Here is an 18,141-nt window from a genome sequence, read left to right on the forward strand (position 1 = left end):
GTGCAATTGAAGCTCTCTTTTTAAATGAAGAGAGACAATATCACGGGCTTGTCCTTGGCTCTCTGAGCACATTCAGAGATATTATCCATTAATATCCAACCCTATTCACGAATGCTTTTAGTTGCTTTTTGTTGTTTCTTTCTGATTTTTCTCCATAAAAATAGAAGTGTTGCTTTTGTACCTGTAGCACAATCTTTCTCACATAATGAAATAGAACTAAGAAAAGATTTGCTTGTATTTTTCCACTTAAGTTTGGCTTATTTTTCTTTGAAATATGGTCCTTTTCATATGAACACCTGAGTATTGGGAGTTGACTGATCTTTGATTTTTCCTGCTCCCTGTAATGCTTCCTCTCTGCCAGTTGCCATTTCAGGTAAGGAAATGCCGTGTACTAAATTCTTGTAGCTGGAAGAGCAAGGTAATTGCTTAGCCAGAACTTTGGGAACTATTGCTTGGCTTTCATAATTGTCATTTCTTGGCATGTGCCTTTTCTAAACACTTATAAGTACTTAGCTAGACCCTACGATGAACAGATCTTCAAGTCTTTTTAATGCTTTTTTTAAAAAATCAGAAGTGTATATATATGTGTGCTTGTTGTTGTCCCATCATATACAAATAAACTTAAAAAATGAGAACTTCAGAAGCATTTCTGAAAAAATGGATGACTTTAGTCTTTGTTATTCCAATTATAGACAATGATATCCTTTTCTAATATGAACTCTAAAAAGAATGCCATGGGAAGACCACAGTATCAGGATGCCAATCTGGTTTATAGGGAGACCTTAATAGAAATTGTGTTTATGGTTAGAAGCAGCTGTGTTTCTGATCACTTGTTCAAAAGGGGAAGCACATAGGCAGGCTGGTGTATACCTTAGCCTACCTGCTACTGAGATTTGTTTGTGCTTGGAAGAGGAGAAGATAGGTATTAATAGGGTTTTTAAATTTATTTATTTGTTAATTTGTTTGGTAAGAAGTAAAACTGATGTGCTTGTCACTTTTAATTATATGCAGTTAGCTTATTTTTTGTGTTGATTTTTAGAATATCAGGCATTTGTGGAAAATTATGTAGTTAGGGTATCTAAATGGTTCTCACACTGACTTCTATAACTGTACCAAAGTCAGAATTTCATAATTCCTTTTGTAAGGGGTAGGGGGAAAATATGCTATCTTTATTCATTAAAATTTTAAAAGTGTACTACTTAGTCGATTCATAACTGGAAAAATATTATCCTAGCCTTTTAGAAAAAAAGCATTATTGGGCACCTGGGGGCTCACTCGTTTAAGCATCTGCCTTCTGCTCAGGTCATGATCCCAGGGTCCTGGGACTGAGTCTGCTCAGCGGAGAGCCTGCTTTTCCCTCTACCTCTGCCCCACCTTTCTCTGTCCCTCATGAATGAATAAATACAGTCTTTAAAAAAAAGAAAACAGTATTTGTTGATACTGAATTTGAAAACTCACATATAGTCTTCAAGAGTCCATTTATTTGTTTATTCAACAAATATTTATGAAATATTTACTCTGATGCCATACTTTGCACTGATACATCAGTGAACAAAGCAGCTATGGTCCCTGCCGCCGTGGGGTTTGTAGGCACCAAGACGGGAACAGCTAGACGTCCAGCATATGAACAACTGAACTGTAGTTGTGATAAGTTCAAGCAAGGACAAGAACACAGTGCTGTGTTAGTGTGTAATGGGAGGACCACAGTTTGTCAAGGTGACCAAGCATTGAAAATGAGTGATTCTTTCATTTATGTTTGAATTATTATAATATGATAGAATTCTAAAACTGGAAGAGGTCTTGAAAATCACCTAATCCAACACTTCATTCAGTCTTTGAATCTTTTTAAATATTCTTTTGATCATTGCTGATATTTGTTTATTACTGGCTAACGAAAAATGACATTTTCATGTAGTTCAACCTAACACACTATTTATTAAATATGATGTTGGATCATGGTTACATAAGATGGATTAATTAAGACAACCCTACCCAATTCTCTGTACAGAGAAGAAATGGTGAAACCAAATCATTATAAACATAGCAATTGTTTGCAGACATAAAATGGCTTAAGTGGCCTGATATATCCAAAATGAACATACTGGATACTGAATTGAGTGCTCTAGTTGTGAGATCCAATATATCAGCTCAAATCTCCTTCGTGGACATGAATTTGAGCCAGTGTCTAACTTGAGCGGAGGCTAAAGGGTGAAATATTTACTTACTCATGCTTCTCTAGCCTCTTGGAGAACTCAGTAGTGTTGTAGGAGATTAAGATTTTATTACTCTTCAGTCTCTACTTTAGAAGCTGCATTTCCCTTCCACAGTAGCATAACACATGGATGTGGTTTCATAGAAGGGGGAAATGACTCCCAACAGGCTTTCTCGGATTGGGACTCCACCCGGTCCAGGTAGGTCCTAATTGGGTAAATGATGAAATAACTACCTTCCCTTGGTGTATAATTCTTTTGCCTTCAATTAGTTACTTGAAACAATATAAGCCTGAGATGTATTCCTTTACGTTCTTGCTTCACCACGTGTGACATATACGGCGCTGGACTCTGGCATCAGAAAATACATGTGCTGTGCTCCCTGTCCTCAAGATACCCCAAAGTATTCCTAACTCGATACTTAGGAAAGGTTTGATAAGTTAAATATATTCTTTCATCCATCTCTCCATCTGTCTATCATTTACTAAGTATCTGCTGATGCCAGACATCGTTCAAAACTCTGTGGATAAACTGAAAATAAGACAAAGCCTCCGCTCCACGCCCCACTTTGTTTCCCCACTGCCCCCACCCTCATCTACCTCACATTCTGATGGGGAAAAGGACATTAAACGCCACTAAGTGATATAATGTTAGGTAATGGTGAGGGCTCTGAAGAGAAAAAATAGTACAGGGTATAAAAATGAGTGCAGAGGTGAATGTGATCAACTCTGGTAGGAAATAAGGTAAAGAAAATAATTTTAAATCTGGGTTTTGAAGGAGAAACTAGAGTGGACCAGGTAACGAAGGGACTTCCAGACAAAAGCAGCAGCACCAAGGCTGGAAGGCATAAAACAGGGAATTAAAAATAGTAATGCATAAAAGATTGCAAAAAAAGATTTAGTGTAAAAATAAAATATGGTATATAAGCCTCTTTGAAGAGTTTTGAATAACAGAGCAACATCATATTTGGGTTTAAGAAAAACTCTTTCCTGTTGTTAACAGTGGTTCTCAGATTTAATCAGGTATCAGAACTCCAAATAGGTAACAGTGCTTTTTGCAGAGCACAGTAAACCATTGTTATAATTAACCTTCATATATATAACCTTCTGAAAATGTCATTTTTGATCTGAGTTTGGAACCATTCTAGGCTTCTTTAAGGTTAATTAACAGTAACAGATTCTAACATTTTAAAATATATTTAAGAAGAAAAACTCACACTTGAGGAAATTGTATATGTGAACCTTTTCTGTCATTTGGGAAAAGATTGCTGTTACTCCGTTTTCTCATCAGAACAGTAGCGTAGCTCAGTAGCATAGTGTGAGACCTACAGCACTGCAGTATATTCAGCAAATGGACAGTCACTTGTGTGGGAAGAACTAGGGAACCATTGTCTGTTACAGCAGGGAGCCCTTGCAGAAAGCCATTTTCAAGGACTCGCTTGCTGTTCTTGACCTAAAATCTCTGCCTTATAACTTAGACTCACTGTCCTTAGTTCTAACTCTTGGGTTGAATTATGAGAATCATGATCTATTTCTTAGAAATAACAAGTAAAATAACAAGTAAAATAAAGTTCTAACTCTTGGGTTGAATTATGAGAATCGTGATCTATTTCTTAGAAATAACAAGTAAAAATAATTTCAGTGTGCTTTGCACAATTATAAGGTCGATTATAAATGACATTTAGTACTGATAAAGCTGTGTTACCTTTGGGGAGAAGAGCATAGTGGTTGTTGGTTATTGTTTCGTATAGGGCAAGGTGGGATCTGTGGTCTGAAAGTCCTCCTAGTCAGACCCATAGTTTGTTCCTTTCTGTACAAGTTTATTTTTTTTTTAAATTTTATTTATTTATTTGACAGAGAGAGCTCACAAGTAGACAGAGAGAGAGGAGAGAAGCAGGCTACAGAGAGCCCAATGTGGGGCTTGATCCCAGGGCCCTGGGATCATGACCTGAGCCAAAAGCAGAGGCTTCAACCCACTGAGCCACCCAGGTGCCCCTCTGTACAAGTTTTGTTTCTGCCTTTCTTTCTCTGTGTTTCTTACCTGAGTAGCATTAGGGTTTAAAGGAGTAGTTCTTTTGAAGTAGAAATAAGAAACCAAAAGTAAAGGCAGAGGAAAGTGCAATGTTAAAACATTAATGATTTTCAAGGAAGGTGAGACTAGATAATCAAAATCAAATCAGATGGTGTTTAAGGAGACTTTAAAGGGAGAAAAAAGGAAAAAAGACTATACATATGTTCACACACACACACACACACACACACACCTTATGTATATGTATATGTGCATATCTATGTGTATGTATGTATATCTAGATAGTGTGTGAGAGATAGATTACATATAAAATATATACATAAATATAGCTAGATAGAGTATATGTCTTCCCATGAGCTGTTTGTTAAATGGTAGATAAAAGCTTGATCTTATGTTCTTCTCTTGCCTGTCCTGTTCCTCTGTCTGGAGTGGCAGGTGGGATCTGCTCCGTGGTTCAAACTGAATTTTTTAATTGATCAATCGTGACATGCTACCTCAGCAACTGAGCCACCGCATAATGTGCCCGGTCATCATACCAGTAATGAAGATTACGTCGTTAACTTGTCTTCCTTTCTTGGAATGTAAGGGGAGAACCCTGGAAATATGTCTGATTTCCCTAGAAATATGTCTGATTTTAAAGCAAGTTGAAATGATAACAGAACTGTGATATTATCTATAATTTCATCATATCTAGTTGACGTAAGAATTAAGAACCAGTTTATAAAATTAATTTTTTTCTTTATTTTTAAAATGAAGTTCTAGCTTAAGTGCTGAATGAAGGATTTGGGGATGTAAAATTTTTCTTTTCCCAATTTGAAATATCCTATTGTAATAAAGTGATCTATGGAGTGAATTTAATATATTAATAGGTATATTAGCAGATATATACTTCTTTAAAGACCACACTAGTTGTAAGATATTCACCTGATTTTTGTACTTCAAAAAGTTTATGTTTGATTCAGTATAATAACATTCAAAAATAATCTCTGAAATTTGTATTATTTTTCCTTTTTCTAAAATATGACAGATTTTGAAATACACTGCTTTTAAGGAAAAAAAGAAGTCTCCTCTTAAAATGCAGAGATGCACACATCCATCCTACTGCCTCTTGGGACAGAAAGAAATGAATTTTCTAGCTTGGTAAATCCATTGCTTCCCCTAAAGTAAGTTGCCTGCATCCAGTGCTGTGCTGGAGAGGCGCAGTGAGGAAGGAAGGGTGCCTATTGTTTAATGCTCTGTAGCAAAAGAACTGGGGAAAAGAAAAAAAGGCTTGAGTTGACTGGCGTTGGCTCTGGCTTTTCTGCATTCCAAACTGTCTGAGGCACAGAGCGAGAGCAAAAAAGAGAGAGCGTGAGCGCCAGCCAGAGTGAGCTCGGGCGAGGATGGTATACGAGTGTTTTGAGTTTCTGACTGGCATGCCGGAAGGATCATGTTAGCAACACCCAGAAACTTCGCAGAATGCAGACCCCAGGTAAGAGTTCCTCGAGTCTGTCTGAGTCTGAAATTACGTTTGTATATACTTAAAGGGAATGTGGAGGTTTATTTTTATTACACAACTACAGTGACTGCTAACCTTTGTGATTATTGGCTTTAAAGAAGTAGGTTTGTTTTTGTTCCTGTCAGTTCACAGGAATATTGTGTGGAAGCTCTCAGCATTCCAGTACAAAAATCCAGCCTAAGAAGGGCCAGATACATTAAAAGAGCAACGATTATAGCAAAATATTAACAATGCAGCATTTACTTGTTCTTTTAATAATTTGAAGTGGATTCTTATTCTGGATCTTCCCCAAAATTCTCTATGAAATATTACGATGACTGGGAATGGATACAGCTCATTTCTCTTTTAGGGAGACAAAATATATTGACCATCAATAAGAATTTAATACCCTTGCTTGAGTCTTAGAAGCACATAAATAAATCTGTGTCATTCGGAAAGTTCAACAGGTTGGATCTGTACACAACAGTACTGCATTCAGATGAGAACTTGGCCTGTTTTTTCTGCCCAAGGTAGACTTTTAATATCCTTTGCCAATAGATGACAAGTTAGGGACTTTAACCAATTAGCTCCTTGAAAATGAAATCTGAACGAGATTTTAGAGATCATCTATAGGCCAGTCTGTCCATTTTCAATGAGAACCTTGAGGACTAGGGGATCTAGGGCTTGCTCAAGATCACACAGAAACAGAATTAAAATGAGAATCTACATGTCCTCATTTTCAGTTTACTGTTGTTTTCATGGTACCAGATACTTTTAGGGTTTATGTTTTCTCTATACCGTATCTGTTGGCCTCAAGTAGCATGAGTTATGACATAAATAGATCAAATGCATTATAAACCTAGATTAAGATCTTATGGGAAAGAGATACTGGTGACTGGATGTTATCAAATCTATATTAATACTGCACTCTTGATCAAAACCAAAAATATGTAACTAAGTATCAGAAAGAAAAAATGGCTTTCAATTAAGGAAAATGCCTATAGTTTGCATTCTGCTTTTATATAAACAATTACATAGCTGTGGCATATTCTGAATATTTGTATATGAAATTAAAATTCTTTCAAATTGACTTTAATTTCTCTTGAAGACTTTAGGACTTAGCAATCTTCTGTATACTTTTAGTCAGCTTTTCTCTAATTTTGTGATTTGTATCTATTTACGGGTAGCAAAAAATCATCCCATATTCAGTGCCTTCTCTGTTTATTTTTCAATGTGAGAGAACGTTTTAAAATTATCCATCCGTTTGGACCACTTGCTTCCTTATCCAAGGTCCAGCTCTGTTTCTCCTCCATTCATAAGGGTCCTCTGTTACTCCCTCTCAAATTGTGTGAGAGAATAACTTCAGTGAAGGAGCTCAAGAGCCACCACAGACAGAGGACATCTGTCTTCATACATTTTCATTTAGTCCCTAAAAAAGGTTGCTGCCTTTTCCATTTTCGTGCAGACCATTGTGGGGTTGAGAGAGGCCACACTATTCTAGGGAGCTAAATAGTAGAGATAGCCACTGTCAAAAGGATCTGTCATGGCTCTTTACAGCTCCTGGGAACAAGTTAGCTCGATGTGGCTATAAGCACAGTGAAGGGACGTGGCCCTTTTGTGTTAAAGCTTGACCTGCTCATTCCAGTTTTCGACAGAGCCTGTGTGGTGATTTACAAGTCTGTGTAGGATGAGCAGTAAGTTGTAAGGAATAGTTTCATTACTGCTCTTGGCTATCGGAAACCAAATTACAAAGTGCATTCTCCACCCAGCAGGAAACAAGAGACTGTTTGTCTTCGTGCAGAGTCCATGCACACTGTTTATAAGAGGACTTGATGACTGTGAGAATGAGGACATAATGCTCTTATCCAGTTAGCAGTATTCATGTTGTAATACACACAGCTTAGATCTTTCTCTTGTCTTTTATCCTTCATTGAGCATGTGAGGGACTGCCATGGTGTGTGTGTGTGTGTGTGTGTGTGTGTGTAATGTTATGTGTGTGTGTGATAGGTGGATAGACAGATAGATACTAGGATGGACATTTGGCTTGAGTGTATTTCTCTACATCAGAAACAGTCATTGGTCATTAATGTAGTGCTGATATATTACTAACTTAACTTGAAAGAAGCTATTTTATTAACCAAACTAACCCTTATGAAACTCACTACCATGCCTTAGAGAGAGAAAGTATTAGAAGGAAACACATATTACTTTTCCTCTCCAGAACACAGTTATAAGATTATGCAGGTTTATGCTGTGTTCAAGCAAAGCAATAATAAGCAATTGTGTGACTGAAGACAATATTTAAATGGGAATAGAAGGGGCGGAGTGAAATGAGTGGTATAAGAAAAGAAACTCTCATGTGGGTATGAAAGAATTCTCTTTGACCAGTGTTTTCTTGAGGCAGACCCCTTTTCTATCTTCTTGGTTTTTCCTTGATATTAATTTCTTTAAAATGTTTTTTTTTCATGAAATATATATACTCTCTCTCTCCTTAGACATACAGTTTTTATACTAAATTTTCAAAAAAGGTAAAGAGCTCTGTAATATAACAGTGGCATTTGTCTAATAAAAGGTTGGCTGTATAGTTGATTAAAACTTTTGTCTCTTTCAAAGGAGTTGCTATTTCTCCTTTTTTGCTTCAGTTTCTTTCTACCTCTTAGATATAATTTTGTGTTTTGTATCCCATTAAAACCGTAAGAATGAAATCTTTTCAAACAAAAGCAAAGATAAAACACAGACCAAGAGCAAGGGCTTGAGGCTGGACATCTAAAATGTTCTGAGTTGTCAAAGTAATTCTTTACTTGTAAAAGTTACCTGATTATTCACTCAGAACTCTGGGAATCCTTTTATGTGTACAAGATGGATGTATTTCCCCTTCTGCTTCATTCTTGACCTTCACTGGCCTCTAGTGAAAAAAAGTGTTACAGTCTGGCTTTGTTCTTTCTGTTCTCTTCTGTTCTTTCATGCTCTCTAATGGTTGTTCGTGTCGGTTCCTGTTTTTAGTTCCCTGTATACCAGGTTTTAGTAAAGGAGTAGGTGATTGTTGTGAAATAAATTTCAACAGCTTCTTATACTTGAGTTGCATAAACTTCCTTCAAATATCTAGTTCTTAGTGAAGAGAGGGGAAAAAATGATTATGTTGTTTACTAGTGAACAATTATTTTTTAAAAAATGAGTCATGGGGCACCTGGGTGGCTCAGTGGGTTAAGCCTCTGTCTTCGGCTCAGGTCATGATCTCAGGGTCCTGGGATTGAGCCCCGCATCGGGCTCTCTGCTCAGCAGGGAACCTGCTTCCCCCCACCCCCTGCCTCTCTGCCTACTTGTGGTCTCTGTCTGTCAAATAAATAAATAAAATCTTTAAAAAAAAGTCATGACTCAGCAATATGACTTCTTATAGTTGTCTTTTCTTTTTCTTCTTCTTCCTTTTCTTCTCCCTCCTCCTCCTCCCCTTCTTCTTCTTCTTCTCCTTCTTCTTCCTCTTCTTTTCCTCCTCCCCCGTCCCCCATCCTCCTCTTTCTTCTCCTCCCCCCCCCCTTTTTTTTTTAAGTGCTTATTGGGATTCAGTCTACCAGATTCCACATTTAATTATGGGTATGATCTCAGCTTGTGTTTGGAAGCCTTAAGCATTGCCAGTGATAATACTTTCTTTGTACATACTTGACAAGTAGGAGAAACTTACTGAATCAGTCATTAAAATTCAGATGGTCTTTATCTTTTCTGGTGTCCTCCATGCCCCTACTCAGACTTTACCATTACAAAGTTAAACACTAAAGAAGGAGCCAGTGAGGAGTTCTTATCAATAATTTGAGTCTCTGGAGACTCCATATTTCTGTCATTCTCAGGTTTACAGTATTTGGGGAATAAATGAATTGCTGAAGCAGCGAGTTGGAAAGTTATTTATGTGCAGTGCTATTCTTTGAAGAAAAAGCTATCTGGTTCTGCTTGCTCTTTCTTATGTCAGGCTTTCCAGCGTAAGGAACTTAAGCTGCCAGGATCTAGCAAGTGTCATTCAAGGATCAGGTGTCACATAGGACAGCCAACCTGTTGGACAGGTTGCTAACTCTGGTGTCTTGCATCTAATTCCAAAGACTGTGGAGTGCCTTTGAAAAATTTTTTAACAGCACTGTTACATAGTTAATGATTTACAGACAATACCTTAGTTAATATGAAGACTAGAAAAACTGGATATTCTTCTACTTTTTAATATTCTGGTTTGAAACTTTTTTGTTAAATTATACTTCAAATGGGTGGTATATAGTTGATTTGATTTCTCATCTGTTGGGTCAGATAGGAGAAAATAAGATGTTTGGGTCTCTACTTAAATAATTCCTTTTTCCAGAAACGCATACAATATAAAATAATTTATCCTCCCCCTCTTTTTAAGAAAAGGAATGATGTGTCAAAGTGAGTACAAGAAGAGCCAGAAAAAAACAATAAGACTGCGTGAATATATAGAAAGATATGGGTTTGTTCAGTCAGAGAACAGGACAAGATACGATAAGTCTCTTAACAGGGAATGATAATCATTGCTTGTATACCAAGAGCTTGTTTTAAAGAGCTCATTTCTTAGAGTTAGCCCAGTATGATTATACAATATTTCTTATTAGCATTTTCTCAAAGTTTGAGAAATAATCATCAAAGAAAAGGTAATAGATTGTTTTCTGCATGTGGTTAGAGGAATAGCATCACATAGTACTTGGTCTGATTTTTTTTTTTTTAAGATTTTATTTATATATTTGAGAGAGAGAGAGAGCATGAGAGGGGAGAAGGTGAGAGGGAGAAGCAGACTCTCTATGAAGCTGGGAGCCCGATGCGGAACTCTATCCTGGGACTCCAGGATCATGACCTGAGCCAAACAGTCGCTTAACCATCTGAGCCACCCAGGTGCCCGAGTTGGTTTGATTTTTGTGAGTCACCATTACACAGCTGAAATTTAAGAAGATATTTAATGAATTAAAGTCTTTATTTTATCTTCTGTGGAATTTGCTTACATATACCATAAGATTTTCCTTGAAGCATTTTTTCTCCACTTGAATGAAGTTCAGTGAAATAGCACAGTAGTTTCCTGAAACAATAAATGTCACTCTGTTTCACCAGTACCATTATTTTGATTGTAAATATTTACATAGTTATATTTTATTTATAGTTATATATTGCTAAAATTTTGAAATACATTTTTAGTAATTTTATTTTTATTCATTTCCTTCCCTTACAAATGCAGCACTCAGTATTTAAATTTATTGATGATCAACCTTTAAAGGTAAATTTTCAAAAAGTAGGTTTTTTTTTTGTTTGGACTTGGTGTCAACCATTTTTATTAACAAAACTAAAAACATGGTGTCAAACATGACATGCTGAATGAAAACAAATTTCCTTTAGAAACACTTTTTAGCCAATACAAAACCAAAATGTGCTATGCAAAGGGAATTTATTGTAAAGAGAAAAGCAGCAGCCTAATGGACCTAGATTTGTTTGTCCCTTGTGCCTCAGTAGAACTGTTTAGGTAAACCCATGCTGACAGGACTTTATTTCAGGTTTTGTTTTGTTTTGTTTTGTTTTTTGTGGGTGGGGTAGGGTGGGTGTTCTGTTTTTTTATTTTTTTAAAGATGTTATTTGTTTATTTTTTACTTTGGAGAGAGAGAGTACAAGTAGGGGGAGGGGCAAAAGAAGAGAGAGGGAGGAATCCTAAGCAGACTCCACACCTAGTGCAGACCCCGACATGGGGCTCAGTTTCACAACCCTAAGATCATGACCTGAGCTGAAATCAAGAGTTGGACACTTAACTGACTGAGCCACCCAGGTGCCCCAATTTTGTTTTTAAATGGAAAGGTATTTAAAATCGGAGCCCAGCGGTACCTGGGTGGCTTGATCAGTTAAGTGACTGCCTTCGGCTCAGGTCATGATCTCAGGGTCCTGGGATAGAGCCCCACGTCAGGCTCCCTGCTCAGCAAGAGTCTGCTTCTCCCTCTCCCTCTGCCTGCCACTCTGCCTACTTATGCTCTCCCCCTCTCTCTCTGTGTCAAATAAATAAATAAAATCTTTAAAAAAAAAAAAAAATCAGAACCCAGGCTTTTTTCTGGTCCTTTTAAAGGAAAACCCAACCAATTATTTATTAGTTGTTGTTTTATTTTCAGAAACATATGTTGCTGTGAGCAAACTGCAAAATGTATTTGACAATGACATTTTAATTAGCAAAAAATAGTGAGCTTCAAGGGTATGACTATTTTATTGCTACATAGTACAGTAATTTATGACAGTTTCCTACTAGGTTTCTTCCAGTGTCAGAAATTATAAACCCATTTTCATTTTGTTTAGTTCTTGAATTAAATATTTAAAGATAGACTTTTTATTTCTCTTTTCTCCTGTCAAGCCCAGGTTACAGGAGAATAGAAACTGTTTTGAGGTTCTTCAGGTTTAATCCAGGTGTTGCTTATGTTATATTTTTCTCTGGCAATCTGAAAAGAGAAAATTTTATTTTATTATTTTTTTATTTGAGTATAGTTGACATACAATATTTTAGTTTCAGGTATACAACATAGTGATTCAACTTCTCTGTGTGTGATACTCTGCTCACCACAGTGTAACTACCGTCTGTCAACCTATAACAGTATCATTGACTATATTCCCTATACTGTATCTTTTATTTCTGTGACTTATTCATTCCAAACTGGAAGCCTGCATCTCCCACTCTCCTTCACCCATTTTTCCCATACTCTCTTCTCCCCTCAGCTCTGGTAACCATCAGTTTGTTCCCTGTATTTATAGTCTGATTCTGCTTTTCATTTGCTTATTCATTTGTTTTGTTTGAAAAGAGAAATTTTAAAATTTTATTATCCATTCATTATATATAACAAACTCCTACACATCAATGAGAAAAAAGTAAGACTTGAATTCCCATTTTACAAAAAAAAACCGAACCAGGTGGCCATTCAGAGTACAGAAAGGTACTCAGTTATTTTAGTTATCAGGGAAACACAAATTTAAACCAAAATGGGATTCCATCGCCTCAGAGTATCTAAAATAAGGAAAATATAAAATATGAAATGTTGAAAAGAATCTAGAACAAAAGGAATTTTTATATATTGCCGATTATAAGTATTAATTTTATAACTATTTTGGAGCACTATTTGACAATATCTAATTATGCCAAACAATGCTTCATGACCCAGCAATTCCAGACTTATTTATGTGCCAACAGAATGCGTAAATAGGCTCACCAAAAAACCTGTACAAAAAGGTTCATAATAGCCCCATTTGAAACAGCTAAAAAATCAGAAACTACCCATATGTTCATCAGCAGTAGAATGAATAGAATTGTTTGCTTATGCAATGGAATTCTCTAGAGCATTGTCAGAGAACAAACTACTGCTTCCTGCAACAGAATAAATCTCACAAATATATGTTGAGCCTGAAAAGTTAGTCTCAAAAGAATATATACACTGTGTGGTTCCATTTATATATAGTTGAAACTCATCAGAGGTGATAGAAGTCAGGATGGTGATTATCTGTATGGCGTAAGGACTAGAAAAGGGTATATATAAAGGAGGTATTTGGTTGCTGACAATGTTCTGTTCTGTTTTGTCCCATTTTGTTTAACCCCAATGCTTGTTATTGGGATGAGTTACATTTGAGAAAATTTATTAATCTGTATTCTCATTATTTATACACTTTTCTGAGTGAATCTTATACTTTAGCAAAACGTTTGAGAAGAGATATTGCTGTAATTTCTCCATCTTGATTTTTAAAAATCCAAAAAACAAAACCTTCAAACTAAGCAAACTTCTAAGATGTTGATATTCTTTGAAAGTCCTTTTTGTTTATATAGGGGATGAGGAATGATACTGTGTTCATTTTCATATTGAAAGTCGTCTGTGTGTACAGTAAAGGACTTTACATTTTGGGTCATTTAAAGGATTGGATGGTGAAGGTATCTGAGAGACCAGACTTGCATGTACATCTTCAAAATGAAATTGCACTATGTAAATCGTAGGTTTTTTTTTTTTGCAAGCTCTGAGTGTATAATATAAAACACTAATTTTCATATGTCATGCCTCAATTAAAAAATATTTTATAATAAGGAAGGGGGAGGATAGTAGAGTAGGAGGATCTTGAGCTCACTTCCTCCCATGGACACATCAAGGCTACAACTAAATATAAAGTAACTCACTCTGAAAATGACCTGAAAACTAGCAGAACAGCTCTTCCACAGCTATAGAATAAAGAAGAGCCATGTTGGGAATAGTAGGAGGAGAGGAAACACAGTCAAATCCCTGGCACAGTGACCCACAAGCTGAGGGGATATCCCAGGCATAGAATATCCTCCCTGGAAAGTGAGGGGATCAAGCCCCATATTGAACACCCCCAACCCTGAGAATCTGCACCAAGATGAGCTCCCACAGTGTTTGCCTTTGAATATTAGTGGAGTTTAACTCCAGAAGAGGCAGAGGGCTCTAGGAAACTGAGACTCCACTCTTAAAGGGCCAGCACATTATATCACCTGGTTCAAGACCCAACACAGAGGTGGCAGTTGGAAAAATCACCTGGGTTATACATGAAGGTTTACTGACGAATTTTAGGACATGTGCTGGAGGTAAGGGATCAATCGGAACTTTTTCCAGGAATAGAAATGCTGCTTGGGCACCATTTTTCTTGCTCCCTGTTATCCTGGCTGGATGCTGGCAGGAGTCAGTTCTGACACTCTTCTACTTTGCTAGCATCACTCACCCCGCTCTGGCATTCCCCTATGTACCTGCCCCACCTAACCTGCCTGCCCTGGCAGATGCCCCTCAAAAGTGACTCCAACCCTACCACACCTAGCAGGCAGCCTCAGCTGGGACCAGTGTCCTCCCCAAAGTGATTACCTCTCCACCACATCCAGTGGACAGCCTCAGCCAGAACTGGTGTCCCTCCAATGCTACTCCTACAGAGTGGGGGTGGTGGCCAGTCTCACCCACTAGCACACCTGCAACATGTGCAGCTGGCTGAAGATCCAGCACACCCACAGCTCTCCCAGCTCAATCACAACAGGAGGGCTCAGGCAGCTGACACAAGGGACACCCCTGGAATTCCTAGTTCTGATGGTCATGAGGCAGATGCCTTCTATATAAGGCCACTGGTTTTAAGACCAGGAGACATAGCTGATCTATGTAATACATAGAAACAAACACAGAGAATCAACTAAAATAAAGAGACAGAGGAATATGTTCCAAAGGAAAGAAAAAGACAAAATCTCAGAAAAATAACTAAAGAAAACAGAGGTAAGCAGTCTATCTAATAAGGTGTTCAAAGTAATGGCCATAAAGATTCTTATTGAAATTGAGGGAAGAATGGATGAGCTCAGAACTTCATCAAAGAGAGAGAGAAATATTTAAAAATAACTAATCAGAGCTGCAGAATAAAATAACTGAAATGAAAAATAAACTTGAGGGAATCTGCCACAGATTAGAGGATGCAGAAGAACAGATTAGCAGTATGGAAGTCAGGGTAGTGGAGTTCACCCAAGCTGCACAACAGCAACAAAAAAGAATTTTAAAAAATGAAGATTGGGGGGCACCTGGGTGGCTCAATGGGTTAAGCCTCTGCCTTCAGCTCAGGTCATGATCTCAGGGTCCTGGGATTGAGCCTATATCGGGCTTTCTGCTCAGCAGGGAGCCTGCTTCCCCCTCTCTCTCTGCCTGCCTCTCTGCCTACTTGTGATCTCTCTCTCTCTCTCTGTCAAATAAATAAATAAAATCTTTAAAAAAAAAAATGAAGATTGGTTATAGGTCCCCTGGGAGACAGAATCAAACATACAAACATTTACATTATAGTATTTCCTCCCAGAAGGAGAAAAGAGAGAGAAAGTGGGCCAGAAAACTTACTTGAAAGAATTACAGCTGGAAACTTCCCTAATCTGGGAAAGGAAAGAGACATCCTGGTCCAGGAAGCACAGAGAGCCCCAAAAAAGATGAACCCAAGGAGGTTCAAGCCAATATAAATATGATGAAAATGTTGAAAATTAAAGAGAGAATTTTAAAAACAGCAAGATAAAAGCAAGTAATTATGCACAAGAGAATCTTTAGGGCAACAAGAGGAAAGCAAATGGTTACATACAAGCCCATAAGGCTATCACCTGGTTTTTCAACAATAACTTTGTAGGACAAAAAAAAAGTGGCTACCAACCAGGAATATGCTGCCCAGCAAGGTTATTATTCAGAATTAAATGAGAGATAGTGAGTTTCCCAGACAAACAAAAGTTAAAGGATCATCACCACTAAACTGGCCTTACAAGAACCATGAAAAGGACTTCTTCAAGGAAAAAACAAAGGTCTATAATTAGAAATAAGAAAATGATCAATGGAAAAGATTTCACTGGTAAAACCAAATTTACAGTAAGGGTAGTAAGTAGATAAGACTTAAAAAGCTAATATGAAGGTTAAAATGTTAAAAGACAAAAGTACTAAAATCAATAATATATACTAAAATTGGTCAAGGGAAACACAAAACAAAAAATATACAATATAGTATGCATAAAATGTGGAGGGGAGAAGTAAAAATGTGGTGCTTTAATGTGTTCAAACTTAAGCAATCATCAACTTAACAGACTTCTGTATATACACAAAAGATGTTACATATACACAAAAGATGTTACACATATGAACCTCATGGTAATCACAAATCAAAAACTTAGATACACAAAAAATAGAGTGGAATCCAAACATAATACTAAGAAAGCCATCAAATCACAAGAGAAGAGGCAAGAGATGATAGGACCAAAGAAGAGCTACAAAAACAACCAGAAAACAATGAACAAAGTGGCAGTAAGTACATACCTATCAATAATTGCTTTAGATGTAAATGGACTAAATGCTCCAATTAAAAGACATATCATAGCTGAATGGATTTAAGGGGGAATAAAGACATCTTTATATCCTGCCCACAGGACACTAGCCTCAAACTTAATGGCACAGACTAAAAGTGAAGGGATCAATCCAGAAAGAGGATGTAACAATTGTAAATATCTATGCACTCAACACTAGAGCACATAAATACATGAAGCAAATATTAACAGATATAAAGGGACAAATTGAGAGTAATACAGTAATAGTAGGGGATTTCACCCCACTTACATAAATGGATGGATCACCCAAACAGAAAATCAGTAAGGAAACAGTGGCTTTGAACAACACATTGGACCAGATGGACTTAACGGATATATACAAATCATTCCATCCAAAAATAATAGAGTACACATGCTTCTCAAGTGCACATAGAACATTCTCCAGGATGGATCACATGTTAGGTCACAAAACAAATCTCAATAAACTTAAGAAGATTGAAATAATGTCAAGCCTATTCTCTGACCACAATGTTATAAAACTAGGAATCAATTAGAAGGAAAAAATTGGGGGGTGGGGGGAAATAACATGCGCAGGCTAAACAAATAACCAGTAGGTCAACAAGGAAGTCAAAGAAGAAATTTAAAAATAAGTAAATAAATAAATGTAGACAAATGAAAATGAAAACACAACAGTTCAAAAACTTCGGCATGTAGAAAAAATAGTTCTTAGAGGGAAATTTGTAGGCTACCTCAAGATAATAGAAAGAACTCAAATAATCTAACCTTACACCTAAAGGAACTAGAAAAAGAACAAAGTTCAAGTTAGTAGAAGGAAGAAAATAATAAAGTTCAGAAATAAATGAAATAGAAACTGAAAAAATTAGAAAAGACTACGAAACTAAGAATTTCAGGGTAGTAGAGATCACTTTTTTCTTTGAAAAGAAAAACAAAATTGATAAACCTTTAGCCAGAATCCTCAAGAAAAAAGAGCAGACTCAAGTAAATAAAATAACAGATGAAAGAGGACGAATTACAACAGATAACACACAAATACAAATGATTAGAAGAGACTATTATCAAGAATTATATGCCAACAAATAGGATAACCTAGAAGAAATGGATAAATTCCTAGAAACATATAATTTCCCCAGACTGAGTCAGGAAGAAATGGAAAATCTGTAAGAATAAAATTGAATCAGTAAGCAAAAAATTTCTAACAAACAAAAGTCCAGAATCAGATGGCTTCACAGGTGAATTCTACAAAACATCTAAAAAAGAGTTTACTATTTATCCTTCTCAAACTATTAAAAAAATAAAAGAGGAAGAAAGGCTTCCAGATTCATTCACAAGGCCAGCATTACCCCGATACCAAAGCCAGACAAAAACACTACAAAATATTGCAGCCTAGTATCCCTGATGAGCACAGATGAAAAAATCTTCAACAAAATATTAACAAACCAAATTCAGCAATACATTAAAAGGATCATTCACAGGGTACCTGGGTGGCTCATTCATTAAGGATCTGCCTTCGGCTCTGATCATGATCTCAGGGTCTTGGGATCAAGCCTGGCTCCCACTCCCCCTTCTTGTGTTCCCTCTCTCAC

The 18,141-nt window shown here is 36.8% G+C and overlaps 1 protein-coding gene across 6 annotated transcripts in view; it reads left to right on the forward strand.

The window, feature by feature from the left end:
- The window catches only part of RASAL2 (RAS protein activator like 2), a 359,235-nt gene that overhangs the window by 205,983 nt on the left and 135,111 nt on the right, over nt 1-18,141 (forward strand). The window contains exon 1 of one of the 6 annotated variants that reach the window (XM_013061136.2): nt 5,270-5,712. The exons of the other annotated variants lie outside the window; for them this stretch is intronic. Within the exon in view, the coding sequence (XP_012916590.1) occupies nt 5,700-5,712 (13 nt within the window). The 5' untranslated portion in view covers nt 5,270-5,699. Of the gene's footprint in view, nt 1-5,269; nt 5,713-18,141 lie in introns of those variants that run through there. 6 annotated transcript variants of the gene reach the window in all.

This window comes from Mustela putorius, unplaced genomic scaffold, assembly GCF_011764305.1.
Source record: "Mustela putorius furo isolate JIRA1106 unplaced genomic scaffold, ASM1176430v1.1 tig00003942_pilon_pilon_pilon, whole genome shotgun sequence".
In the NCBI taxonomy this organism is placed as follows: domain Eukaryota; kingdom Metazoa; phylum Chordata; class Mammalia; order Carnivora; family Mustelidae; genus Mustela; species Mustela putorius.